This window comes from Antedon bifida, chromosome 4 (assembly GCF_963402885.1).
Source record: "Antedon bifida chromosome 4, ecAntBifi1.1, whole genome shotgun sequence".
NCBI classification, from domain to species: Eukaryota; Metazoa; Echinodermata; class Crinoidea; order Comatulida; family Antedonidae; genus Antedon; species Antedon bifida.
The window spans coordinates 4,035,898-4,063,092 of NC_136229.1; the positions used below are offsets into that span (position 1 = coordinate 4,035,898).

The 27,195-nt window shown below is 33.9% G+C and overlaps 4 protein-coding genes across 5 annotated transcripts; 2 read left to right on the forward strand and 2 right to left on the reverse strand.

Annotated features, from left to right (window-relative positions):
• The first annotated feature begins 1,485 nt into the window (after positions 1 to 1,485).
• LOC144839958 (muscarinic acetylcholine receptor M1-like) lies at positions 1,486 to 2,887 on the forward strand. The gene has a single exon (XM_078695556.1). It carries the CDS (start codon positions 1,564 to 1,566, stop codon positions 2,797 to 2,799), a length of 1,236 nt encoding a protein of 411 aa, XP_078551682.1. The 5' UTR covers positions 1,486 to 1,563; the 3' UTR covers positions 2,800 to 2,887.
• Positions 2,888 to 5,137: 2,250 nt separating this feature from the next.
• LOC144840915 (alpha-tocopherol transfer protein-like) lies at positions 5,138 to 10,600 on the reverse strand. Its single transcript, XM_078697003.1, has 4 exons — positions 10,228 to 10,600; positions 8,236 to 8,429; positions 7,606 to 7,716; positions 5,138 to 5,431 (listed from the first exon to the last, which is right to left on the reverse strand). Exons 1-4 carry the CDS (start codon positions 10,598 to 10,600, stop codon positions 5,138 to 5,140), a joined length of 972 nt encoding a protein of 323 aa, XP_078553129.1.
• Positions 10,601 to 11,677: 1,077 nt separating this feature from the next.
• Positions 11,678 to 15,303, forward strand: LOC144839969 (adenylate kinase 2, mitochondrial-like). 2 transcript variants are annotated; one of them, XM_078695572.1, is made up of 4 exons: positions 11,678 to 11,846; positions 13,307 to 13,543; positions 14,560 to 14,727; positions 14,982 to 15,303. In XM_078695572.1, the coding sequence occupies exons 1-4, from the start codon at positions 11,745 to 11,747 to the stop codon at positions 15,201 to 15,203; spliced, it is 729 nt and encodes a 242-aa protein (XP_078551698.1). In that variant the 5' UTR covers positions 11,678 to 11,744; the 3' UTR covers positions 15,204 to 15,303. The 2 variants fall into 2 exon arrangements, with proteins under 2 accessions (XP_078551698.1, XP_078551697.1); XM_078695571.1 differs by lacking the exon at positions 11,678 to 11,846 and adding an exon at positions 12,539 to 12,926.
• Positions 15,304 to 17,605: 2,302 nt separating this feature from the next.
• LOC144839951 (translation initiation factor eIF2B subunit delta-like) lies at positions 17,606 to 25,469 on the reverse strand. The gene is made up of 11 exons (XM_078695543.1): positions 25,346 to 25,469; positions 24,401 to 24,621; positions 23,838 to 23,904; positions 22,779 to 22,876; positions 21,995 to 22,170; positions 21,110 to 21,217; positions 20,832 to 20,934; positions 20,502 to 20,629; positions 19,608 to 19,785; positions 18,373 to 18,553; positions 17,606 to 17,880 (listed from the first exon to the last, which is right to left on the reverse strand). Exons 2-11 carry the CDS (start codon positions 24,599 to 24,601, stop codon positions 17,678 to 17,680), a joined length of 1,443 nt encoding a protein of 480 aa, XP_078551669.1. The 5' UTR covers positions 24,602 to 24,621; positions 25,346 to 25,469; the 3' UTR covers positions 17,606 to 17,677.
• Positions 25,470 to 27,195: the final 1,726 nt, after the last annotated feature.

Genomic DNA, 27,195 nt, shown 5'->3' on the forward strand with positions numbered 1-27,195 from the left:
TATAGCAGCTCCATGTATGAAGTTGTGAAACCAATTCAGTGCGTGTTAAATTGCTGATGATATTAATATACGTCTTTTCTATATTATGTAACTCTATACTATATTGAATGCTTGCCATCATGTAAATAATTAGGTTATATTAAAATGTATCTATTACCTCAACAAAACGCAAGTTCTATCTTGATTGCCTCATATTAGCGTCACCACCAATATCGGTGTTAAATGCCTTTATGAATAGGTATACAGTATTAAGCAATTACCTAAAAAACACTATATATGCAAATATTTATTCAAAGAATAAAACACGTTCGTATAGTCACAGCGAAGTAATGCTTTCGTTTGCCTGATGTGTAAGCATATACCGTAGGCCTACTTATATAAATCTTTATAATCGAATGTTAATAGTAAAGGTCGCAGTACACTGTACTGTGTGTTAAAGGCCGATGCACGCTTAACAATTTACACGAGAAGCGGCGCGCGTCAATCGTCAAATCGAACCGTAATTTTGACGCGACGAACGATTTTAGCGTGAACATCAAAGCGAATGTGACGTGTAGGCGTCATTCGATTTTCTTAAACGCGTTGAATGTATTACCTAGTTGCTCCATTATGGGCAACTTTTTCAAGCTTCGTGCAACTCGGTGCAATAATGTGTGACGCTTGCCCCGTGTCGCTTCCCGTGTAAATGTTCAGTCTGTCCCAGTCCTTAGTGAGATTAGTAGCTGCATGGTAGTAGTAATAGTTGTCCTATTGTAGGAATATTAAAGCATGTAGATATAAAATACAACATATGATGATTGAAGATATAATTTATTCTAAGGTGTGCTCAGAGGACTGTTGACATCATTTTCAGTTTTTCAGACATCCCATGAATAATGGTGTGCAAATAACGTCCGTAAGAAATTCAGTGTCGTCTTGTGTTGAAAACCCAACTTAGAATTAGAAGGTGATCGTCGTGCTTACATTAGTGATCCGTTGTTCTCTATGGACTTTTTTGCTGCATTATAATGTTTCGTTTCATTTGAAAACATATAATAGTTCAAAGCTCTCATTAAAACTAGATTTATATTATAATTTAACGGACGTATGAACGTCACAGTCAGTGAATCACGTATGGGACGCCAAGCGGAAATTCAGATTTCTTCCTACAGATCAATTATATAAAATACAATTACATTAACCATGAGCCTATGGCATTTAACTAAATCAATTATTTATTTTATTTTTTATTTATTTCTTCATTCATTTCAAATATCCCGAATAAAAAACAAACCACCAAAACTACAATACAGTAGAACCACTCCTTGGGGACACGTCTATGGGATTCTGTTTGGGTTTGCCCCAAACAAAGATTTTTGTTTCTATTGTATGTTTTTTTTAAAATTGTATCAAGACTAAAATAACGAGCGAGGAATCAGACAATATGTATACTCGATTTCATTGGTTGAAACATCATGAGCTATTAAGCCAGTCATCCAATAAACGTATCTCAACGATGACTTCGTTTCATTCGAGAAATGCACTGTTGGACAAGTAGTTGAGATTGAAGGATACACGGTCAGCATGTCGAGCGAGGATAGCGTATACGCTGAGAATATAACTAGCGAGTTTGTATTACCCCACGAAGGATGGGTAGCATTCATAGGGCTGTGGATCGCGGCTTTATTTACCATTATTGGCAATGTAATGGTGATCGTATCCTTCATCATATATCGGGATATTAGGAACAAAGTTTCTCATCTTTTTCTTCTGAATCTAGCTATTAGTGACCTGATCGTAGGGTTGATGAGTCTACCGTTAGATAATTTATGGAGGTGGCATGATCACTGGCCGTACGGTAAAATTCCTTGTATTTTCTGGACATTTGTCGATTACACTGTAACGACACAGTCTGCGTACTGTATTGTATTGATATCAACCGATCGTTATCTTCTCATCAAGAAAGGACTCAGCTACACATCGTATCAGACTAAGACAAGAGCTCTTTGGCAAATATCCGTTTCTTGGTTAATATCTATTGGCTTTCATCTCATCGCGGTGATTTTGTTTGAAGTAATAACGGAAGATCTCGTCGATTTTGACGAAGAGTGTGAACTAAACGCCGTTCAGCATCTACCATACACAATTACTGCATTATTTGTTGAATTTCTTATTCCACTCGGAATTGTAATTGTGTTGTACATTAAAATTTATACCAATATTCGGGAACGTACAGCCGGTCTTGTGACGACATCGAAGCCAATCAAACAAAAGCCACGCGCGGAATCTAAAGATTCCGGCGTAGCCTCAGAGGTAGGCCCATCGTCCGGAGTACTTACGGAGAGTAAATCGCTCGATGGTGTTGATACGATTACGGATGACGTTGTTACAAAAGCAACTTTATCACCCGATGATATCGCCTTAAAATCGACAAGAACGAAAGCAGATCTGAAAACAGTCTCCTCCGCACCAAAGAATTCACCGACCACTTTACCGCAGAAATCGGAATCACCAAGTCGACGAAAGAGCTCCGATTCAAGGGGAAAACACATACAAGCGGCCAAGATGCTTTCTATCCTAGTTGGGGTTTTTATTATATGCTGGTTGCCGTATAACATCGTTCTAATTGTAGATGTTGTGTATAGAGATCATGATATTATATCCGTCCTAGTTTGGGATATGGCTAACTATCTCCTGTGGCTGAACTCGGCTGTAAATCCTCTTCTGTATGCGTACACTAATGTGTACTTTCGTCGAAGTTTTTACAACATTTTTAGGTGGTTTGTATCACCTTGCTGTACACTAAAAAGACGTTTTTAAGAAAACATTTATAGGCCTACTATAAAACTATACTAGCCTTTACGTATATTACGAAAAAGATCGAGAGATGCAGTCGACATTGCTATTTAATATAATAGGAAACCCCTTTATATTACTAGGTTATTTTAGGCTTTTTTTCTTATGAATAATTATATCAATAAAAATGGGATTCTGTAACCATAAACGTAAACTTGTTAAACGTTCACACTGATAATGAGTGCTTCTGTATATAGGCCTACTACATCTTATCACCCTGCGTTACCGCTCTGATGAATTTTATGACTAACGCATATTAATACGGTACTATAATATTATTATGGTATGCATTTTGTATTCTGACACTTTGATAGATATTCTTTACTACAACCTGTTGACCCGTTGATGTATTTATTTCAGTAGGCCTTTTCAAATTTCAGCTCGAATAATTTTTTATAAATTATTTATAGTTTATAAAAATCTGTTTGTATAGTGCTCACTGATAAACAATCGTCTTTTCATCAAGAAAGTTAAAACCCTTCTCTAGAATCATATGCTTTAACGAAACCAAAATAGATCGCAATTGTCGCTCTCGGATTACTGAAAAAACTCCAGATCTGATAGTTTCTCTGTGTGGTACACACTAAATTAGCTATGCATAAAAAACCTGAATCTTATATGTTATTATTATATTCAATTTATGAATATAATATTTGTTTATTTATTATTATATACCGTTTATACTGAATAATTAAAAAAAAACATATGGCTTACCCATGTGATAGGACTAATATTTTCAAGAAAAGCATCTATGCCAGATGTGGTTCCATTAAGGAATAATGACAACTCATAAAAAGAGGTAAAAAAAAAATTCATAAATTGTCGATCAATATTTTTATAGTAATTAGGTTAAGAACATTTGTATGCGGACTGTCATTTTATTTCAAAATGTCATAAAATATAACTTGTCAATAAAAAATAGTACAGGTCATCAGTGAAAGCCAATTGTGTTTTAATTAATTCATCTTCACAACTAAACCCGGAAAAAAAACGCCTATCGTTAGGTGGCTCACTTTTATACCATGGTTTTCTACTACAGACACCATAACATCGACAACGTCTCTATTTTTTAGCTTGCTTGCCTCTGGCCCATGAGTAGACAGATAACATAACTAGGATTAAAATTAAAATAAAATAACATCAAGACAATACAGTTAGTAAAATATTTTTAAATATCAAATAATTTAATTTTGTTTTATAATACAATTGGGAACATTAGTTACATTAAAAAGATTTGAAAATAAAATAACATTTTATTTCGTATTAAGGCCCATTTACACTAGGCGATAACGATCGACGATAAATAGATAAACATACATTTTTCGTTCTAGAACTAATAGGATAATCATGATGCTGTATTTTGATAAAAATAATATTTTTGAAAATCCAATCAAATGACGTCATGATCAATAAAAACAATAAAATCGTTGTATTGTAACAATATTATTTGCTCTTACTAATCATGACGTTATTTGATTGGACGTGTGGAAATATTATTTTCATCAAAGGCAGCATGATAATCCCATAGTTCTAGGATGACTTTTTAAAATTCTTTTGTTTTAGGTATGAAAAATGCATATTTATCTTTTTATCGTCAATCGTTATCGCCCTAGTGTAAATGGACCTTTAGTCTTAGCAGAAGATCTAATGGATTTAACAAAAAATAGATAGTACAGATATAATTGTATCATAAAATCCTTTTTTTTCATATTTAAAAAAGCTTATCTCTCAGCTTTTCCCTTATGGATGTTATAAAAGCTGTTTTTAACAATAGGAGTTTAATCGAGGATACACTATTTTCTTATTATTTGTAGATTGTAAATAGGACGGTAACGCATTTAATGAGGTAGATAACAGCATATAAAATATCTAGTACTGTCTAGGTCTAAAGCATCTTTTGACAATCGTAAAGTAGTCGAAAATGTTTAACGAAATAGTACTAAATGGAAACTCAAGCTCTTTAACTGAATCAGTTACCTTGGGCTAGATGGATTGTCTCTTTTTTTAACCTAGGTGTGGTAGTCCACACTCCCACCCACATTTACACCCGTCCCTTTAGTTACTAGATTAAAAACTCCACCCCAGATCGTCCACATGCTTGTTATACTTGGTATGAAATTAGCAATAATTTGTAAAATGAACTTATCCTTATAATGGAAAAGCTATATATAAGTCTGAACTAATGAGTAGCTATTCTATTAGCATTTACTGATGTACAATTTCTGTTTTTAACAGAAAAAAAGGAAAGTATATTCAGCTCTGTGACAGTTTTTGTCTTAACCATAGCCGGCTTAATCCACATTCATAAAGTATGAGTTTTCTTTTTATAACCATCCTTTCCTTTACTTGGTAAACTTTCCTTTTCTTTTTCCTCTCCCTTTCCAGACTTTTCCTTTTTCATTTTGGAACCTTTAGATTTCTTTTTCTTCTGTAAACCAAAACTAAAATTCTCTTCGAATACTGGATCTAACTCCAAGAACCGTTTTGTCCATGATTCGTTAGAGTATGGCCCGGTGGTGCCGTCGTAGTCAGATGGTAGGATGTCTGCGGGTATATATTCATGAAGACTGGAGTAAGTCCGACCGTGACATTGAACCTTTGAATACAAAGATACAAACGAATTAAAATAGGCATATACGTAGTCTGGGTTCCAGACGTAGTTATGAATTAATATTAGTAAAAAAGATACATATTTTGGCACCTATGGCGTTTCATATGTATACTACTTGAGCTTGTAAACTGTATTTTCAGACAAAAATGGAAACGTCGACTGGTGGACTAACATAAAAAAGACAATAAATACAGACTTGGGGCAAAGCACATGAGTGTAAATCCGATGTTGAATATGTTGTATATATATATCATAGGTCAACACGTATGTTTTCATTTTCAAAATGACATCATACACATTTATGAATATTTATATGATTTATAGCACCCCGTTGACACAGAGATTAGAAAGAACTCACTATTCGCGAATTCTATGGTAAAAACCTAAAAGAACAAACAGACAAATCATACTTATGCAAACTGCCAACGAGCTTTTGGACGTTATTAATATAAAGCTCTGTCTACACTATCAAACTTTATCTAAAAAAAAAGTGATTAGTCCATATATGGACATGATGATGTCACTACCATATTTAAGAATACTACTACCATATTTGGGCACATCACACTTTTTTTGTCAAAGTAGTTTGATAGTGTAGACAGAGCTTTAAACGTTTATCACATTTGGTTTGGCACCTGATGTATGACATTGACGATAATAATGTTTATTTTAGATTATGATGTATATTTTTAGCAATGTGGCATTTCTTGTGAGTCATTTGAATACAAAACATTGCTATCGATTGATAGCAATATAAATTATGTAGTGAAAAGTTCATCTATGGCAATATAACTTATGTAGTGAAAAGTTCATCTATGGCAATATAACTTATGTAGTGAAAGGTTCATCTATGGCAATATAACTTATGTAGTGAAAGGTTCATCTATGGCAATATAACTTATGTAGTGAAAAGTTCATCTATGGCAATATAACTTATGTAGTGAAAGGTTCATCTATGGCAATATAAATTATGTAGTGAAAGGTTCATCTATGGCAATATAACTTATGTAGTGAAAAGTTCATCTATGGCAATATAACTTATGTAGTGAAAGGTTCATCTATGGCAATATAATTTATGTAGTGAAAGGTTCATCTATGGCAATATAACTTATGTAGTGAAAAGTTCATCTATGGCAATATAACTTATGTAGTGAAAGGTTCATCTATGGCAATATAATTTATGTAGTGAAAGGTTCATCTATGGCAATATAACTTATGTAGTGAAAAGTTCATCTATGGCAATATAACTTATGTAGTGAAAAGTTCATCTATGGCAATATAAATTATGTAGTAAAAAGTTCATACGGGTTAGCTTTGTTTTCCACTGGGAAATTACACATACGTTTTTTCCCTCCCGTTTTTTCAAACTATCTTTGAATAAATGTGCCTTTATTACGGGGTGTCGCCTGACATATATATCTACTGTTCTACAAACCATGGCTTTTAAGAGACGAACCGTTGAAAAAAACGAAAAGAACAAAAGTATGGTTTGTCTTTTTTATTAAAAGATAAACCATGGTTTGGAAAAGACAAACCACAAATTGTAAAGAACAAACCATGGTTTTTTTCTTTAGAAAGAAAAATCATGGCTTGTAAAATTAATGTAAATGTAATGTTTGAAAATAGTGGTTTGTACCATGGTTTGTAAAAGACGAACCATTATCTGACAAACTAATGATGGTTTGCAAAGATATGGTTTGTAAAAGACAAACCAAGAGTTGTAAATGACAGACCATTTTTTGAAAGCGAATAATGGTTTGCATTTTTATCAACAAGACGAACCATGGTTTGTAAAAGACGAACCTTTATCTGACAAACTAATGATGGTTTGCAAAGATAAACTATGGTTTGTAAAAGACAAACCAAGGGTTGTAAATGACAGACCATTTATTAACAAGACAAACAAGGGTTTGTAAAAGAAAAACCACAAATTGTAAAGAACAAACAATGGTTTTTTCTTTAGAAACTATGGTTTATAAAATAAAAACCAAAGTTTGTTGACAGACCATTGTTTGAAAGACTAACAATGGTTTGTGTTTTTATTAACAATTCAAACCATTATCTGTAAAAGACAAACTACTGTTGGTTTGAAATATTCTTTGTAAGACGACGTAGTGTTTCTGCCCTGTGTTTATTTACAAGTAATCCAAATCGCATACCCTTTTCTTAATCTTGTCTTGCATAAATGGCTTCAGTATGTGGTAGACTCCTGAAAATACAACCGGCTCATTAACGAAATGAATGCCCTGGAGACGAACGGGTACACAGTTCTGGAAATAAACAGGAAAAATAGAAATTAGTTGTTGTGTTAAACATAAATTATATACTGCACAGATTGGTGTTAATATGTAGGCATCTTCCAGACTATTTGATGATAATTTAACTACTGTGACGAAATTTGCGTCATGGAGATTAAAAAGGTTGTGGTCAGACGTTTTCCCAACTATGACGTTGCCAACTATGACGTTGCCCACTAATCACATCATAAGAATATTGAACTCTTTTATCTCACACATGATCGTCAATTCTAATAAAAATGAAAGGCAGTTATGAAAATATGATTGATAGGGTGAATTCACAAAATGTCGACCTGATGACGTCACAGTAGATTGTTTAATTATGATACAGATTATTATTGAAAATCATTGAGGTAACATTTTTTGAGATAATTGGTACACAAAATTTGTACAGAAAGAATTAAAAAGAAGGAAAAAAATAATAAGATTTTGTACAATAACAATAGGTGGTCATTTTATTCTAAATAATCCCCTAATTATAAGTAGGCCTACCTGAAAAATTGCGGTAACTTTCCTAGCGAATCCTGGGCTAAGCTGCATAGCATGTGATAGGCCGATTCCTTCTAAATCTGCCAGCAGTACAACTCCATTAATCTGGTTCTTCTCACTCTCTATCAGCATCTCCATTGCCATGAATACTGCTTTTGCGATGTCAATAATGTTATAGTCACTTGCATTCCATTTGGCTGCAAAGCAACATACATTTTTTAGTAGAATATTATGTAATTATATGAGAATAAAGTTTATAAATATAAAGAGCTTTACAGTATGTTTACACTATATAAAAGGTTATCAACAATTACATACTTATAATATAAAGTAGGAATAATTGCTGTCATTTATGTTTCAATCCAAACAAAACAAGAACATAAAAAGTATGGGATGTCAACTAATCCTGAATTGTCATCTGCACGCGCGTTGAAATAAGAAAGTGAGTTGACCAATCACAAGCGACAGTTCAGACGATGCATCATAGCGTCGTGATTGGTCAAATTACTTGCAGTATGCTTATACGTCATTGCGTTGCGTGCAAGTGGGAACCAAGCTTTAATTTAAAACGTACCGTAACATACGCAGTGTAGATTTCACAAAAACGCTACCGAAAGTTCAGCCATATGGTAATGCTATTCCCTCTATTTTTAACACTAGAGAGAGGCTACCTCATAAAAATAATGATATCCGACATGGGTACTAATGACAGCATGATGTAATTATACATTCCTCTACGCATTATGTAAACGACTGATTATTAAAAATTGTGAAAGCAATCACGATAATATTGGTGATAATATGAGTGATAAATAAACATACGATACTTGTGATTAGACTTACCTACTGACCCCAGCGTCACAGTAGTGTGAACACACATCATCTTCGTATGAACGTAAACAATGAATGATCACTTTACATGAACTGATAAATGAAACAAAAAATGTATGAAAATGATATTTTTCAAGCAGACATTTAAGAAGATTTAGACTGCAATAAAGTCCCAATGAAAATAAGATTGTTGGTAATGATATATTTGTCTATAATGTCAGAAGTTTAAGTAATGTTTTGACTTTGTATGTATTTTTAAACGATTTTAATATAATAAATTCAAATCAAATCATCAATAGTGAATTTTCAACAATAATTACTTATCATTAACAACATGCATAATACAATCGACCTACAATGATTATTATTCTCTATTGATGATAATATAATAACCAGTTTATTCATCATTTAGGCCTATGCTGCAAATTTGTAATAAACATACATTGACTCATCGATGTTATTACTGTTTATAGGCCATCTAATATGCTGTATAGCTATATAATGGGGTTATTTTTCACCGGTATAGTCCTTCTGCTTGTAAATAATTAAAGTTCTATTTTCTCTTTTATGAGCATGATGAATGTATAATTATGACTCGTCACTGGCCATCATAAGAAGTAAGTATTAAATCAGGGAATAGTGAGAATTTCACTCTTCCCTGATTAAAGCTTTCTTGCTGTTCGTTCAGAGTTTTGTTTAATTCTACATTACGTAAAAATGGAATATGTTATAGTGGAATTATACACAGTAATATATTTCCGGATATGACATTTCTGATGAATCTTGAACAAATATTTTGGTGATTAGAAGATAACCACATCACATTCAGCAAGTGGTTAAATACAAATGTAAGATCTATAAAAAATGAACTTAAAGTCGTAGCAAGCAGAAGCAACGAAACAATTACAAAGCTCTGTCTACACTATCAAACTAGTTTGTGATATGTCAAAATATTGTATTGAAATGACATCAACATGTTCATATATGGGCCCATCACATTTTTTGTCACACAAAGTTTGAGACACAGTTTTTGATGTAAAATACGATTTACTGTACTAATAAATACGATTTTACTGCAGTAATTAATTGAAATACTCGTTTTTTACACTTACTTGCGTTATATATTCTACAATGTAAAATTTATAGACAATGTAATATACTTACAAACTTTAAGAGCCAATACTGGTCTTCCTTCATTGTCGACGTTATCAAAAACAACGGGAAAGCCATCTTCAAGAACATGCAGAACAGACGAAGGTTTGTAATCGTTGAAAAAATCTGGATGTTTCTCTTTCAGTTCGTAATACTTTACCAAACTTTTGAAAGCCCTGTCGACGTCAAATTTCTTTGCGCGTAAAAACCGTAAAATGAATTTGTCATCTTTGCGAAAACTAATGTCGGTTCGTTCCTTCATCTTTGACTTGATCTTAGTAAAAGCAGCGTCACGAACACGTGGAGTTTCTCCCAGTTCCTTTTCAGCTTTTGATGCTAGTTCTCGGCCTAAAGTCCATTTGTATGGTGTATTCACGTTGGCCATTTTCAATAAACGGTTCTAAAATGAGAAAGTATGTTCTATTGCTTTACATTCAAAACTGCATTGTCTCCTAGACTAGATTTGTCTTCATACTGCTTAACCATGTACATGCCACTTTCTAAATTAATATCTTGGTGATTTTAGCTCATTGTTTATGATAATTAATTACAACTTACCGTAACCTTTATTGATTGAGATCGTCAGTGCTGTCAATGTTCAAGCAATGTCTGATGCTGTAGCCAAAGATGTTGTACGTCCCCGATATGCTATATTCCGCAATAGGCTTAAAGGTCTGCTTTGCCTAATATTGATCAATGTTATATTGTTTCTGTATGTTGAGTATTCTAGTGGGCCTATAAGCCTACTTGGACGATTCCATTAAATGTTAGAGTCGTATACTTACGTATCAATTACTCCTATATGTTTTTTAGGGAGCCTGTTGAAACACAAAATTAAGCTTTAAACAAATACAATAATAAAACATTTAAAATTATATTAAGGAGCTTAGGTAATATAGTTATTACTTTTTATTAATATAATTATGAAAGATAACTCTCCCTATATATTATTCAAAAAACACTGAGTATTGCAGAGGTAATCGGGGAGCAAAGTCCATTTAGATACTGATATCATGGTTAGGCTATTAAGTGGTCACGATAAAACCCATGCTTTAAATTGTCATGGAGATAGCAACGTGAATGACATTATATTGACTGAACAAAAGGATTCTTACCACAAATAATTCATCCTGAGATACCACGAAAAATTACCATGTTATTGAACATGGTAACTTTTATAAAAAATGACTTCCAACTGTTTTACAAATCTAAAACCCTCCGTAAATAATTTGATTATTATAGGAAATAATGGAAGGAATTATTATTATATCCCAACACGGCTGAGACATTTTTATTTTTTGTATTATTCCTTTTTCATTTGATATCATATAGACAACTGAAATCACATGGACAACCCACATTCTTTGACATTATATAAAAGGAACAGCATTATAATACTTTTTTTTAATACTTTAAAAAGAACGTTGCTACAGTAGAGGGTGCTGTTGAGATAACACGCTCGACTTTCTCTCGCTCTTTCAAACGTGGCGATAGATACCGGTACATTTTGTTAATTAATATCCTACAAAATGGCACCACAAGCAAGAGCAAAGCCACTTAGTCAATTAGTTAACGAGAAGGGGATAAAGGCAGTGCTTTTAGGCCCTCCCGGAGCAGGTAAAGGAACACAGGTAAGTCATATTTGGAGGCTTCTTCCGGTAATTTTAGGCATTGCTTGTTGACCTTGCCTGTTGTGCTGTGTGTGGTGTGCAGGGTCGGTCCATGACATGGGGTCCTCAAAGAAACGACTACTGCTGCTGCTTGGTGGTTTCTGGTTGGGAGTTTCAGTGCCCGGAAAGCCTAGGCCTAAGCCTACATTAGCTGACTCTCAACATTAACAACATGAGAGGAGATTGAATATTTTCACTTGGAAATTGCATTTAAAAAGGAGGAAAATCTTTAAAAAAAAAGAAAAAAAAAAAGAAAGAAGTTGGGGGTTGGGGGATGTGAAGGGTCTTCTGGCATGGATGGGGGAGGGGGAGAGCAAGCGAGGAATAAAGGACGATGTCTTCAATAAATTCAAGCGCAGCTAAGCCTTATAGATAACAGCTGCAGCATTTTAATAAAACTGCGGTCTTCATCCCCAAAACAACCCAACCTTCACCCTGACACCATCCCCCACCCTGCCACCATCCCCACCCTGCCACCACCCCTCTGATCATATTAATAATTAATTTATTATTTTATATCATCATCTAAATAAAACAAATTTTGCTCATCATTTTCACCCCCTAAAAAAAGTGGAATGTTCTGATTATGAATGCTAATAAATATTCATATGGAAATATACTGACATCATCAATATGTACACATTATCAATACCAATCTATATAACATCTCGTATAGCTGAGATAAGATTCCTAGAATTCTTTGAAGTCCAAAGCCTTTAAAGCTATATTAGCCCCTCCGAGGCTGCCATTGTGAGATAGGAGCGGCAGAGAACTACTACAGTGGAGCTTGGATATATTGACATTTTGTATAGCATATTGTATTCTATGACTTGCAAATCTATATTTTGATTGCATGCGTGACTGAGTCTTTTTTGGATTGTGTTATTGAACACTGGTAGCTTATTGTGGTAGCTTATTGTATCAATAGCTATGGCTGTTGCAGTTCCTGATACTACAGCCCCAGTAGCTGATGAAGAAGAATCGCCATTTAACATTAAGGTTGTACTGCTTGGCCCCCCTGGGGCAGGAAAGGGTGTGCAGGTAACCAAACTGGGTGCAATACAGTAGTTGCTATTTTATTCATGGGACACCCTTAGTATTGAGGAGGACACCTTTTCTCGTAAATTTATTGAGGGGAAATATTTGAACACTACGGCCAACCCCATTTCCTGGTTGAAATTGAATGCAACATTTAACTCTTAAGCTCTGTCTACACTATCAAACTTTATGTTGACAAAAAAATATTGATGTGCCCATATATGGACACTATGATGTCATATCACTACCATATATTGGCACATCACATTTGTCAAACTAGTTTGGTAGTGTAGACAGAGCTTTAGGTTTTGGGGTTAGTAGTTGTATCTCATCATTCAATTAATAAGTTTTTAAATATTTTTATTTTTTATATTTTTCAACAGGCACCAAAGTTGGCATCCAGGTTTTGCCTATGTCACCTTGCAACCGGAGATATGTTGCGCGCTGTAGTAGCTTCTGGGTCAGATTTGGGTCAAAAGGTCAAGAAGGTGATGGATAGTGGCGCCCTTGTAAGCGATGAACTGGTCGTTGAGATGATTGACAGCAAACTTGACCAACCAGAATGCAGAAATGGATTTCTTCTCGATGGTTTTCCGAGAACTGTTGTTCAAGCTGAAAAGGTATTGTCTTTTTTTTGGTTTTGTAAATATTTTATGGTCTTGAAACATTTATTCATTCAATTTCAAAACAAAAGGAACATTTATTTTTTTCAAACATTAGAATAACAATGCAACAACAATAAAGAATTTAAAATTGCAAAAAAAACATAGCGAAAAAAGCAAAGAGCAGAAATGGTGGTTATCTATTTATATATTATAAAAAACACAGTATTATGTAAGTAGTGGAAGGTCTTTGTCTTAAGCTCTGTCTACACTATCAAACTAGTTTGACAAAAAAAATTGTGATGTGCCCAAGTATGGTAGTGATATTCTCAAATATGGTAGTGCTATGACATCATCATGTCCATATATGGGCACATCCCATAAGGTTTGATAGGATTCAGGGACGATTCGGCCCTGAGACAATTCGGCCCGGGACTATTCGGCCCACTTTTGGTGGGACCATTCGGCCCACTTTTGAGCCGAAACATCCCACTTTGTGGGCCGAAACGTCTCTCTTTAGACCAAATTCATATTCATTTTTTTGGGTATTTCAAGTTTTTAAAGGTGTTTAACAATCTGTATTTTATTGATATTGACAATTTTGATATAATATATATAATAAATTACTAAAAAAATGTAATTTTATATTCAATTTATTACTTCGAAAACCTTGTTTATTTCGTGCATTCGCCAAGCGGCCAACAGAGGGCGTAACTTGTTTACATCATTCGCATGACTAAAAATTGATCATTTTCGACAATGTTTTCAAAATTTTTGCTTTATTGCATCTTTTTTCCTAGTAGTACTACCCCATAGTCTCTCTGGAAATAAAGTTTGGGGAAAAAGCTTATTTTATGCATATTAATTACAGCCAATAAATTTAATTGTGACGAATCGTCAAAGGACCGAATCGTCCCGGGCCGAATCGTCCCAGGGCTGAATCGTCCCGAGCCGCATCGTCTCAGGGCCGAATCGTCCCATTACCTTTGATAGTGTAGACAGAGCTTAACTCACTTCCTTATCTATCCTCTTAGCTTGACAACCTTCTAGCAAAGAGAATGACAGAACTAGATGCAGTGGTGGAGTTTTCCGTTGATGACAACCTTCTTGTTAAGAGAATCACCGGTCGTTTGATCCATCGTGCCAGCGGTCGTAGCTACCACGAAGAATTTAGCCCGCCTAAAGTGCCAATGAAAGATGACGTAAGTTTATTTTTAAATTTGATGTCTAAAACAATTTGTTTATTATTATTTGTTTATTATTTGGTTACAATTTGTTTACTGTATTATAATGTTTATTATTAAATTTCAGATCTAAACAATTTGTTCTCACTATAAATAAAGGTTGAGTGGTGGGTTTTCCACATAATATTTACATTATTAATTAATTTTAATGCACAATCCTTTTTGTAACATTTATTTATTGTATTATTTTTTTTATGCTTTTTCACAAATAGATTACTGGCGGACCTTTGATGAGGCGTTCAGATGACAATGCCGAGACATTGGGTAAACGTCTACAAGCTTACCACTCGCAAACTGCACCACTAGTTGACTACTACAAAAAACGAGGTATACACTATGCTATAGACGCCTCAAAGAAACCGGACGAGGTTTTTACAAGTATTCTTGCGGTTTTTGCAAAAGCATCGAGTAAAGACCAAGTGATGTTTCAATAAAATAATTGTATCAATTCCATTAGTAGAATATATATATAATTTAGAATAATTGATAAAATTTTGGGTACAGTAGAGTAATAAAGAGAAAAAGAGAAATGGAGCTGTAGCTTGGTGGTTAACATGCTTACCTTTCAATCCCAAAATCCAGGGTTCAATCCTGATGTAGTACAATTCCTGCAAAATGACCTTTTTAAAAATGTTTTGAAAAATGGCCAAAATATATATTGAGGTAACATGCGCTCAAAGCATTATGTGATTCTGTGCATTTCACATAATGATATAGTAACCAGTTATGTCAAAAAATAAAAGGGTCGAAATTTGGCATTTTTTTCTATATTACTGTATAGCACAGGGATTTTTTTTCAGAAAATGACCAAAATATCAACTTCAGAAAATATGTATTGAGGTAATTCTGCGCATGTCACATTTTGATATAGTAACCAGTTATGTCAAGAAATAAAAGGGTCGAAATTTGGCCATCTTTCGAAAATTTCCCTGTACTATTATAGTACAGAGATTTTTCAAAAAGTGGCCAAAATATTAACTTCTTAAAATATGTATTGAGATAACATGTGCAGAACACATTATGTGATACTGCGCATGTCAGATTATGATGTGTTAACAAGTTATGTCAAGAAATAAAAGGGTTGAAATTTTGCCATTTTTACAGGGAATTTTTCCAAAAATTACCAAAATATCCACTTTTTTAAATCAAATTATTACGATTGCGATAATATTGCTATATATGTGCATATATTGCGTTATCATCATCTTATAGAGTGTTTGTACAGGGATTTTTTTCCAAAAAAGGCCAAAATAGCCACTTTTTTAAATTCAATTATTATTCGATAATATTGCTATATATGTGCATATATTGCATTATCATCATCTTATAGAGTGTTTGTAACCAGTTATGTCGAAAAATAAAAGGGTCGAAATTTTGTCATTTTTCGAAAAAATCCCTGTACTATAGTACAGGGTTTTTTTTTCCAAAAAAGGCCGAAATAGCCACTTTTTTAAATTCAATTATTATTCGATAATATTGCTATATATGTGCATATATTGCATTATCATCATCTTATAGAGTGTTTGTAACCAGTTATGTCGAAAAATAAAAGGGTCGAAATTTGGTCATTTTTCGAAAAAATCCCTGTACTAAATAGTAAAGGATTTTTTTTCCAAAAAAGGCCAAAATATCCACTTTTTAAAATTCAGTTATTATGCGATAATATTGCTATATATGTGCATATATTGCGTTATCATCATCTTATAGAGTGTTTGTAACCAGTTATGTCGAAAAATAAAAGGATCGAAATTTTGTCATTTTTGGAAAAAATCTCTGTACTATAATTTTAGTACAGGGTTTTTTTTCCACAAAATTCCAAAATAGCCACTTTTTAAAATTCAATTATTATGCGATAATATTGCTATATATGTACATATATTGCATTATCATCATCTTATAGAGTGTTTGTAACCAGTTATGTCGAAAAATAAAAGGATCGAAATCTTGTCATTTTTCGAAAAAATCCCTGTACTAATAGTACAGGGATATTTTTCCAAAAAAGGCCAAATTATCCACTTTTAAAATTCAATTATTATGCGATAATATTGCTATATATATGCATATATTTCCTTATCATCATCTTATAGAGTGTTTGTAACAAGTTATTTCGAAAAATAAAAGGGTCGAAATTTAATCATTTTTCGAAAAATCCCTGTACTATAGTACAGGGATTTTTTCCAAAATAGGCCAAAATATCCACTTTTTAAAATTCAATTATTATACGATAATATTGCTATATATGTGCATATAATGCGTTATCATCATCTTATAGAGTGTTTGTAACCAGTTATCTCGAAAAATAAAAGGGTCGAAATTTGGTAATTTTTCGAAAAAATCCCTGTACTAAGGGGTACTATAGTATAGGGATTTTTTCCAAAAATTGTCAAAATATCCACTTTTTAAAATTCAATTATTATGCGATAATATTGCTATATATGTGCCTATATTGCGTTATCATCATCTTATAGAGTGTTTGTAACCAGTTATCTCGAAAAATAAAAGGGTCGAAATTTGGTCATTTTTCGAAAAAATCCCTGTACTATAGCACAGGGATTTTTTTCCAAAAAAGGCCAAAATATCCTTACCAGATACCCATTTGTACACCTGGGTGGAGGGAGGCAAACCTAAGTAAAGTGTCTTGCAATTGGATTCAACATCACTGCGCCACATTCTCTGTCCTGTTTTTTTATAAGAAACATCAACCACAACATCCTGCTCAACCCCTCAGCCACCACAATTACTCAAACAAATCTCTAGATCTTCCACTTGAACTGCCATGCTAATCAGTGTGACGACACATTATACAGTACAGTACATACACATGCTAAAATTTATCGGTCAGTACCTTACTGTCTCTATTTATTCCATACACTAATTATCATAATTTGGCTGTTCCATTTAATGTCATTTATCCTTCTACTGCACTTTTCATACGTAGCACAACTGGTACAGAAGTACATGGCACCATGCCTATCTCAGTTATCACGATATCAACAAAATCAGGTGGGGTGACGTCATAAATTAGATTAAGTAGAGTCAAAGAGTCTATTTTACGCCAATCACTCAGATATTTCTTAGGTTTCTCTGCATTCGTCAAGTCTTCAGGGTCACCTGAAAAAAATATTACATTTTTGTAGAAATTAATTTGACATGTGAAATTATGGAGCAGAAAAGTTGAATAGAAAACATTCAATGTTGATTGTGTGAGATCTGAATACCTTACTCCAACACACAACAATACATGCAAGTGATTGAAACATCAACAAATACACCTTCCAAATTCGTTTGCAACAAAGCTATCCATTCGAGCACGCTCACAGAATATGTGGAATTATGTAGCAGAATAGAAAAATTTAAAGTTGATTGTGTGAGATCGGAATATCAACCTCAACACACAACAATACATGCTAGAGATTGAAACAGCAACTAATAGACCTACCAAGTTTGTTTGCAACAAAGCTATCCATTCGAGCACGCTCACAGAATATGTGGAATTATGTAGCAGAATAGAAAAATTTAAAGTTGATTGTGTGAGATCGGAATACCTTACCCCAACACACAACAATACATGCAAGTGATTGAAACATCAACTAATACACCTACCAAGTTCGTTAGCAACAAAGCTATCTGTTTGAGCACGCTCACAGAATTTATACGTCTCGCAGCAAACCAACACAGGAACGTTGTAGCTTTTAGCGACCATAGCCACATGAGATGAACCAACACGTGACATCACATAGCCATTGGCAAGAAGGGCGTGGGCTCCTAAGAACACCTTAGTAACCTATGGAAAAGAAAAAAAAATACACTAATACACTACAAGTTTAGTTTCAGAAACTGTTACAAAATAAAATGTTATCTATTTTGTTTATCTAACATCCTTCGTGGTTAATCTTTTTTTTGCATTAGAAACTGTTGTAGCATACCTGTCTTAAGCTCTGTGTACACTATCAAACTTGTTTGACAAAAAAAAGTGTGGTGTGCCCAAATATGGAAGTGATATGACATCATCATGTCTGTATATGGGCCCATCACATGCTTTTGTCACATAAATTTTGATAGTGTAGACAGAGCTTTAGGTTCCTGTCCACAAAGAAGTATTATGACTAACCAGCGATTTCACTCTTCCCTGGACTGACCATTAAACACACTAAAATTCTTTCCCTGTTGTTTTAGTTAATACCTTTCCATCCATAGTGCCACTCTTTTTATAAAGGTTGTTAGCCTAACACAGTCATAAATGACAATGGCTGATATGGGCCAATACACAAGGGTAAGATGAGCTGGGTTCACTTTAAACAGGTGTTTACACCTTATCTGAGAAGACTTGTTCTACCACCAGAACCAGCAAACTTGAGCCTGGTGTTTACACTTTATCTGAGAAGACTTGTTCTACCACCAGAACCAGCAAACTTGAGCCTGGTGTTTACACTTTATCTGAGAAGACTTGTTCTACCACCAGCACCAGCTAACTTGAGCCAGGTGTTTACACTTTATCTGAGAAGACTTGTTCTACCACCAGCACCAGCTAACTTGAGCCAGGTGTTTACACTTTATCTGAGAAGACTTGTTCTACCACCAGCACCAGCTCACTTGAGCCTGGTGTTTACATCTTATCTGAGAAGACTTGTTCTACCACCAGATACAGCTAACTTGAGCCAGGTGTTTACACCTTATCTGAGAAGACTTGTTCTACCACCAGAACTATGATCTAAGGAGTGCCTTGGTTATGGTTGTGGCTTGCAGTGCTTTTGTCTTAACAACTCTCAACTTTTGTTACCACTCAGGGCCGACAACCCTCTTCCTTAATTGTTTCTGAAAATCAAAAAATGTCTCACCTCAGGCATCATATAAGATAAAGCATTAATAAGAATATAGCTGCAACGAATGCCATGGTTGACTAGTCTTCTTAATCCTTCACGACCTTCCATTTTTGGTCGACTATCAACGACAACTACTCTGAACTTCTTGTCTGAATTATGTGCATCACAAAGAACTTTTCGTAGCAAAGATGAGCTGTAGAAAGACAAGAAATATATGTGGCACACTCAAGAGAAGTCAGACATAAGTTGGAATTTTCAAAATTCAGATTTTTACATATACTGAAACTACTATATAAATACTGAAAAAAACTATCTTAATACCATGTCTACTTCCAGAGATATCACAGTCTAAAGTTTTGGTTGTTACAATCAGTGTTTTGAGAAAATGCTTTGAAAAAATGCTTTGAAAGTTAAGGGAAATGACATGTACGCCTTAGTAAACTTAACCCAATATACATTTAGGTTTTTAAGTGATGGATAAAACTAAATTGTTACAATCATTATTTTCATCCATTCATGTTCCTTATTCCTATGCTATGCTTCTAATTATCTATTACTAGCTGTTATTTGATTTACTTCTCTTAATAACAAATGATAGTTTTACAAAGTTGATGGAAGATCTCAATTGCATCCTTCATATCTCAGACACACTTAAAGATGTGAATTTACGCAACAGTTAATAAACCCTTTCACTTGTAGATTTCATGCAGAATGAGAAAATCCATCTCTCCCTTATCATATGCAGAGGTTTGAGGCCCTTGGTTTAGGAACCCTAAGTGGCCCTCCAATGCTGGAGCCTTTTTTGACATATTATAATGCCTATTTTTTCCTCTGAGCACTGCTTGGGTTTAGCCAGTGAGCACTCATAGCCGTTACATCACTTGTCATACGCAACAGAGCCACACTTACCAGCCATAAACTAGAATAACATCCCCATCTTTGATCTTAGTGATAGCATAATTCTTGATCACTTCTCCAGCTAGGAAGATCTTCTCATTTAGGTATTTATCTATAAAAGTATACAGTTCTTCCTTTGCCTGTAAAAATAACAGTTTTTGTTGGTTTTTCTACTAGTATTGCATGGGATGGTGTATTTATGCATTAAGCTCTGTCTCCACTTTCAAACTTTATGTGACAACAAAATGTGATGTGCCCATATATGGACATGGTGATGTCATATCATTTGATAGTGTAGACAGAGCTTAAAAGCCATTGCTAGTATTTGTAACTGTACATTACCTTTGTATCTGACATGTCAGATGGTATGTGGGTTATCTGCATTTTTAGGTTTTTTATGGCGTTACCCATACTCACTGACTTTGGCCGACATTGATTGAGGAAGCTGAAAAAATAATTTAATAGGCATTTTATTGTTTGAAGGTTTGCATGGCGTTTCGATCATTATAGTTTGATCGTCCTCAGTAGTGTGAATGCTCCTCTCTCTCCTCTCTCACTCCTGAGGATGTTCAGAGTATATTTATTTTTCAGTAGAAAAATAATAGAGACAAGAAGTGCACCTTATGTACGGTTTAATTCTGCTTTCTAGATCTCTAGATAATTCTTTATCATCTGGTGTGCTGTAGTCTTGAATGACTTTCTTAAAAGTGTTCATTAAGGCAATACATCTGAAATAAAACAAAGTGTAAAATCAAACATAGGTTTTTGGTGTGATAATCCTCTATTGCAGCTCAAATGAAGCTATGCTGGAATCATGGCTGAAACAGCAGGCCCACCATAACTTATGCAACATCGACAGTGACTGAAATTGAACCAGAGAACCAGGGGAAAGCCCCCACTCAACAAAAAACTGAAAGCACTCAGAAACTGAGTGAAGTACTTGGCAAAATATTGCTACAGAGGGTATTTCGTTTTTTTATTTGTGAAGTTATTGATTAACAGATTTTTATGAATTTCTGCTGCTTTTGGTCGGGTATTGGGAGAGTTGACTGTATATACCTATTTACACCGAAAGATTTACAATAACTTGAAAATAGTAGGCGCTATTATGATAACAAACAAACAAAGAAAGTACTATATTGGCAAAATTCTATTTAGCACAGTGCAAGTACACATCAGCCAAGTTTACAACAGAGTCCGTTTGAAGACCTTATCTGAGAATACTTATTCTAATATCAGAATGGATGGATGAGAAGTGCTTCAAACCTTCACCGATTTTATAGCTACTTTAATGTACATGAACTACCTTGAATTGTTTGTATCAGGATGTTAAGCACTGTCTACACTATCAAACTTTATGTGACAAAAAACCTGATTTGCCCATATATGGACATGATGATGTCATATAATTACCATATATGGACATTTCACTACCATATTTTGGCACATTACACTTTTTTGTTAAACTATAGTTTGATAGTGTACTAGACAGAGCTTTAGATTACCTTGCATTTGAGCCACAGATTATGCCCTCAGCATACTGCAAGCCAAGCTTGATGATAGCGGGGTGAATTTCACAAGATCCGAAGCCAAGAGCCTTTGTCAATGGCATCTGCCGCTCATATTGATCCAGGTGTGAAAACAGGCTTACTTTCTTCTGATGCTCAACACGTTGGGGAATCTGAAATTTGTATTCCTCAAATTAGAAGTAGGTCAACATTTCACTAATTATTTCAAAGTTAAGCTCTGTCCACACTGTCAAACCAGTGATTTGCCTAAATATGGTAGTGATATGCACAAATATAGTAGTGATATGACATCATCATGTCCATATATGGGCACATTACATTTTTGTCACATACAATTTGATAGTGTAGACAGAGCTTAATAGAGAATAGTAAACTTCTACACATGCTCATCAAAATAACACAAATTAGTTTGTGATATCTTTATTGCCAAAATAATGTATATTATGTATACAATTGTATAAATTAGGTTTTTGACAAAAAGTCAAATAAAAAGCCTTCGGTTGTCTAGATACACATTAGTCATACAAAAAACTAAATGTTTATGGGCCAAAGCTCTGTCTACACTATCAAAATAGTTTGACAAAAGTGTGATGTGCCCAAATGTGGTAGTGATATGCCCAAATATTGTAGTGATATGACATCATTTTTTTGTCACATAAATTTGATAGTGCAGACAGAGCTTTATTACTGTGAGTTACGGTGATCAGGCCCTATCTTTCTATTAACTGATTTGTTACTTACAAACGTTCATTCTACCAACCTTTTGCTTCTCAAACCTCTTGTTTCTTCTTTTCAGTACTTTAGGGTCATCTAATTGGTGATCCGCTGACACTCTAGGTGGCGCTTTTTGAGAAACTCCTAAAAAAACATTAATATTCATTATTATTATTATATTAAATTTAACATATTCAAATTCAACCAATCTTTCTAAAGGCCAATTTACACAGACAAGTGGTAACGGTAAACGGAAAACTGTGTAGCTCGTCCAATGTAGAATCTGTATCTATCCTGAGCGGGAACATCGTGTGTAAATGGTCATAAGGAATAACATAAATTCTATATTTGTTACTACCATTACCACTCGTCTGTGTAAATTGGCCTTAACACTATTTTTCACCCTTTTCCCCAAAGTTAGTATTTGAAAATAAAACGTAAACCATGTATTAGTTCAATAATTTAAAATCTGTGAAACCCTTCATGCATAATAGTATGTGAATACAGTACCGTCCTGTAGTACCATAGATAAGTCTTCAGTTTTAGTAAACTGAAACTCTATAAAATAATAACAACAAAAAAAGTGAAGGTAAAGATTTAAAAAGACAAAGGAAAGTTTAGATTTTAACTATGATTTATCACAGGTAAATTCAATTTCAAATTATTTTCAATTTTAATTTATTTCCACAATATAACAGACATATAATATTATACAATAACATAATGATAAAGTAGTTTGTTGATAAATAAAATTGCACATAATAATAAGTAATTGGTGCTTTTTTCGTTAAATTTGTAGTGTAGGAGGGTGCAACTTAAAAAATAATTTATTTTTTTTTCAGGAGAAAATATTAAATGCTGCTGCTTATGTATGTCCTGATAAAAGTAAAGTGAAAGTATTGGAACAGAATTAAAAGATTTAGCACAGAGTTCTTTACATTTTATGTACACAGATTTCTAAATCTCTGTCTACAGTATCAAACTAATTTGATAAAAAAAGTGAGATGTGCCCAAATATGTAGTGATATGCTTAAATATGGTAGTGATATGACATCATCATTTTTGTCACATAAAGTTTGATAGTGTAGACAAGGCTTAAATTTACCTTCAGGTGGTGTTTTGGTTGTGCTGCCTTCACCGGCTTTCTTTGATTTAGCTGCTCTCTGTGCCTCCTGCAAATTGAAAATAATACTTAATATTCAGACAGAAAAGAATGTAGTTTGTAGCCCATGTTTTATGACAATTCACAATTATTGAATAACTAATTTAATAGTGTACACCACCGATGAGAGCAATATGGCATAGTGGTTAGGGATATCAGACTAGCATGTAAAAGACATGGGTTCGTGTCCTGTCTGTGGCATATTGGTTGTATTCTTGGCCAAGTAACTTGCCTCTCTCTTCAGTTGGTCTTGGGTACATTAGTTGCACATGAAATGATTGAAAATTTTGGGGTTGATTTTTGAAAATGTTATGCTCATGAGTAGGTTGGTATTGAGTAATTTTCTTCTCTCTTTTTTTATCGTGGGGTATACTATTAAAAAAGAGTAGGGGATAATCTTCTTGTATGCTGATCATGGGCCAATAGGACACTTGAGAACTGTCTTGTACTAAACAGAACGCTCAGTACAAAAAAATATCAAACCATCACAGCTCATAGCACTATACCTGTTTAGCTCTTCTCTCAGCTTTCAGCTCAGATTTGCTCTTCTGTGGAACTTCACTTTCTCCCTCTGCTGCTGGTGCAGCTGACGTTGTCTTGGGTTCATGAGGTACATTATGTTTATCTTTAGGCTTTTTTTCTTTCTTTGACTTCTTACTTTTCTTTTCAGTTGAGGTGTGCTTAGGTTTTTCTGCTGCATCAGCCATTGTGTATTTTCATTCTTGGTCTACAGATAGAGAAATATAATTAAATAAATCAAGAATTTATTACATCCATTCTTTTTTAGCTTTAAAATTATGTCCTCAGCTTAACTGGGTTTATTTATGTCTACAATTAATCCAGTTTCCATTATTATTATTGTTGCAGTGTTGCAATAGGGGCCTAGTAGACATGTTGTAGTGTTAGTACAGTGTCACAGTAGGCCATTATTTACTTACGTTTTGCCTCTCTCCACCCAGGTGTATAAATAATGTGAACCCAGTTAGATCAAGACACAACTTTGCGCTGATTACTACCTGCATAATGCGAGTATGTTTCCATACGTGTTGGATCCAAAAATATTACTGGGGTAATAATGTTCAGCGCTTAAAAGTTTCACAACATGATTAGTTAGGCGCTATTTAATATTATTATTATTAATATATAAATCCAGGATATTATTTATTATTATAATTAATACAGACAGTAGCCGTTAGGACTAGCTAGTTAGTAATTAGGCTTAGGGGCCAACTCTACTAGCTAGTAGAACCAGCCTGGCTAGCTGGGGCCTAGACTAGGCCTAGACCCTCCTCTCTAGCTAGCTAGAGCCTGGCTGGAAGGAGGGCCTGGCTGGTTAGACGGCGGGCTCTAATCTAACTAAACTAGCTAGGCCTAGCTTTATTAGCCTACTAGACCTAGTTAATTTAGCTAGGTAGGTACATTTTCACCTAGTTTAAATTATACGAATTTACCTATTAACCCAAACAATATTGTAAATATCTTCAATCACAATTCAGTAACAAATATGGGCAAATTAAATATGTTTTCAACTTGCATCACTCATCATCATCGTATCGCACACAAAACACATCAACCGTGTAAAGTTGACCCTTGACATTCTCTGACCCAAATATGGGGGAACGGACTAACCCATTTTTATATAATGACCGTGTACTTAACAAATCAAATTAGTATTATAAATAAGTAATAAGCCCCTATCGATATCAATAATTTAATGTATAACGTATCAATAGTTATCATAATATTTAAACAAACGTAACGGACGAAATTTAAAAAGATAATAACATCCCCAAGATACGAATGTAGGATTCCAAAACGCTACTGGTCTTACACACGCTTCTTACCAAATTTACCTGATTGTAGTGATGATGCGCAGTACAATAATAAATTACAAAACAATCAATAACAGCATTCAATTGGAATTTTATATGAAGAACATTAAAATGATAACACTTGTACTGTACTATTAATTAATTGTTAGAATTTAGTATAAGGCCTAAACTGGAGTTGGGCCAAGCTAAAAATCGCAGTTAAGGTAGGTGCTGGATTATTTAATATATTTATTTATTTCATATTTATTTATTTATTAATTACTTTTTGTTTTCAATTGATTAGGCTAGACTGAGTTAGGCCTAATTTTAGTAGGTTTAGTCTACTACTGTTATATTTAATATAAAAAATAATAACTATAGCTTATTATTGATATTAATAATAGTATATACACATTGTTTAAATTTTAACTCTAAAATATTAAGTAACTACATGCGTACTCTACTACTACCAAAAGTACGCCACAGATTGCACGTCAAACATTTGTTTATTTTTGGTGAATTAAGAGACAATTCATTTAAATAAATGAATAACGAATGTATTAACATGAATTAAGGAATCAAGTATAAGTAAATAAAAAAACCCAATTCAACCGACAAACATTGTGGGTTAAAGTAAAGAAATATTGGGGTTTATTGGTAGGTATAATCAGGGAAGAGTTAAATTGTAATTTAACTCTTCCCTGGTATAATGGAGGGCTAACAACTTCAATTACGGTAGGGGCGGGTTGAATTAATGGTTTGACAGCTTTCTTCGCCTAAGTAATTAGGGCTCTATTCAGCAATAGCTGGTTAGGAGGATCAAACATTAATTTTTCCTCTTGGTCGCGTGAGTGTACTAAGAATAGAACTATATTAACACAACAATAGTGCGTTTAATTTGAAAATCATCTCACTGAATGCGCTATGGTGGTATATACATTTCAATATTGAATTTATTGATTATGTCAAGCTATATTTATTAAATATGAGGTCGGTTGACAACAAGAGCTTTATTTATCACATAATGTTATTATTAGAGTTATTATTATTATGGACGAAATATTTCCTCCATGTTAATATTATTTAGAAGGTTATTATGAATATAAAATAATGCAATGCCGAACGCCACATACAGTTAAAGCTCTGTCTACAATATCAAACTAGTTTGACAAAAAAAGGGCGATGTGGCGCCAAAATATGGTGGTGATATGCCCAAATACGGTAGTGATATGACATCATCATGTCCATATATATGACTCTCCAACCCCCCCCCCCCCCACATGATTACTTCATTGCATTTATTATCCTGTAGGTTATTATATTGTGGAAATAAATTAAATTGAAATATATGGGCACATCACATTTTTTTGTCACATAATGTTTGATAGTGTAAACAGAGCCTAATACAATAAGCTAACGAGTAATGTCAATATCACAGTGTCAAAATATATATTGTTTATAGTATGTCTAGATAATAGTATGGTTGAACC

Coding starts and splice junctions, on each gene's coding strand:
- LOC144839958 (XM_078695556.1), top strand. CDS start 1,564: ATGTCGAGCGAGGATAGCGTATACGCTGAGAATATAACTAGCGAGTTT.
- LOC144840915 (XM_078697003.1), bottom strand. CDS start 10,600: ATGGCCAACGTGAATACACCATACAAATGGACTTTAGGCCGAGAACTA. Junction 8,430..10,227: donor AGTATTGGCTCTTAAAGTTT/GTAAGTATATTA, acceptor GTTGCTTTGCAG/CCAAATGGAATGCAAGTGAC. Junction 5,432..7,605: donor AAGACAAGATTAAGAAAAGG/GTATGCGATTTG, acceptor TTGTATTCAAAG/GTTCAATGTCACGGTCGGAC.
- LOC144839969 (XM_078695571.1), top strand. CDS start 12,816: ATGGCTGTTGCAGTTCCTGATACTACAGCCCCAGTAGCTGATGAAGAA. Junction 12,927..13,306: donor GGGCAGGAAAGGGTGTGCAG/GTAACCAAACTG, acceptor ATTTTTCAACAG/GCACCAAAGTTGGCATCCAG. Junction 14,728..14,981: donor AAGTGCCAATGAAAGATGAC/GTAAGTTTATTT, acceptor TTTCACAAATAG/ATTACTGGCGGACCTTTGAT.
- LOC144839951 (XM_078695543.1), bottom strand. CDS start 24,601: ATGGCTGATGCAGCAGAAAAACCTAAGCACACCTCAACTGAAAAGAAA. Junction 22,877..23,837: donor AACCAAAACACCACCTGAAG/GTAAATTTAAGC, acceptor ATGTTTTTTTAG/GAGTTTCTCAAAAAGCGCCA. Junction 20,935..21,109: donor AGAATTAAACCGTACATAAG/GTGCACTTCTTG, acceptor TTATTTTTTCAG/CTTCCTCAATCAATGTCGGC.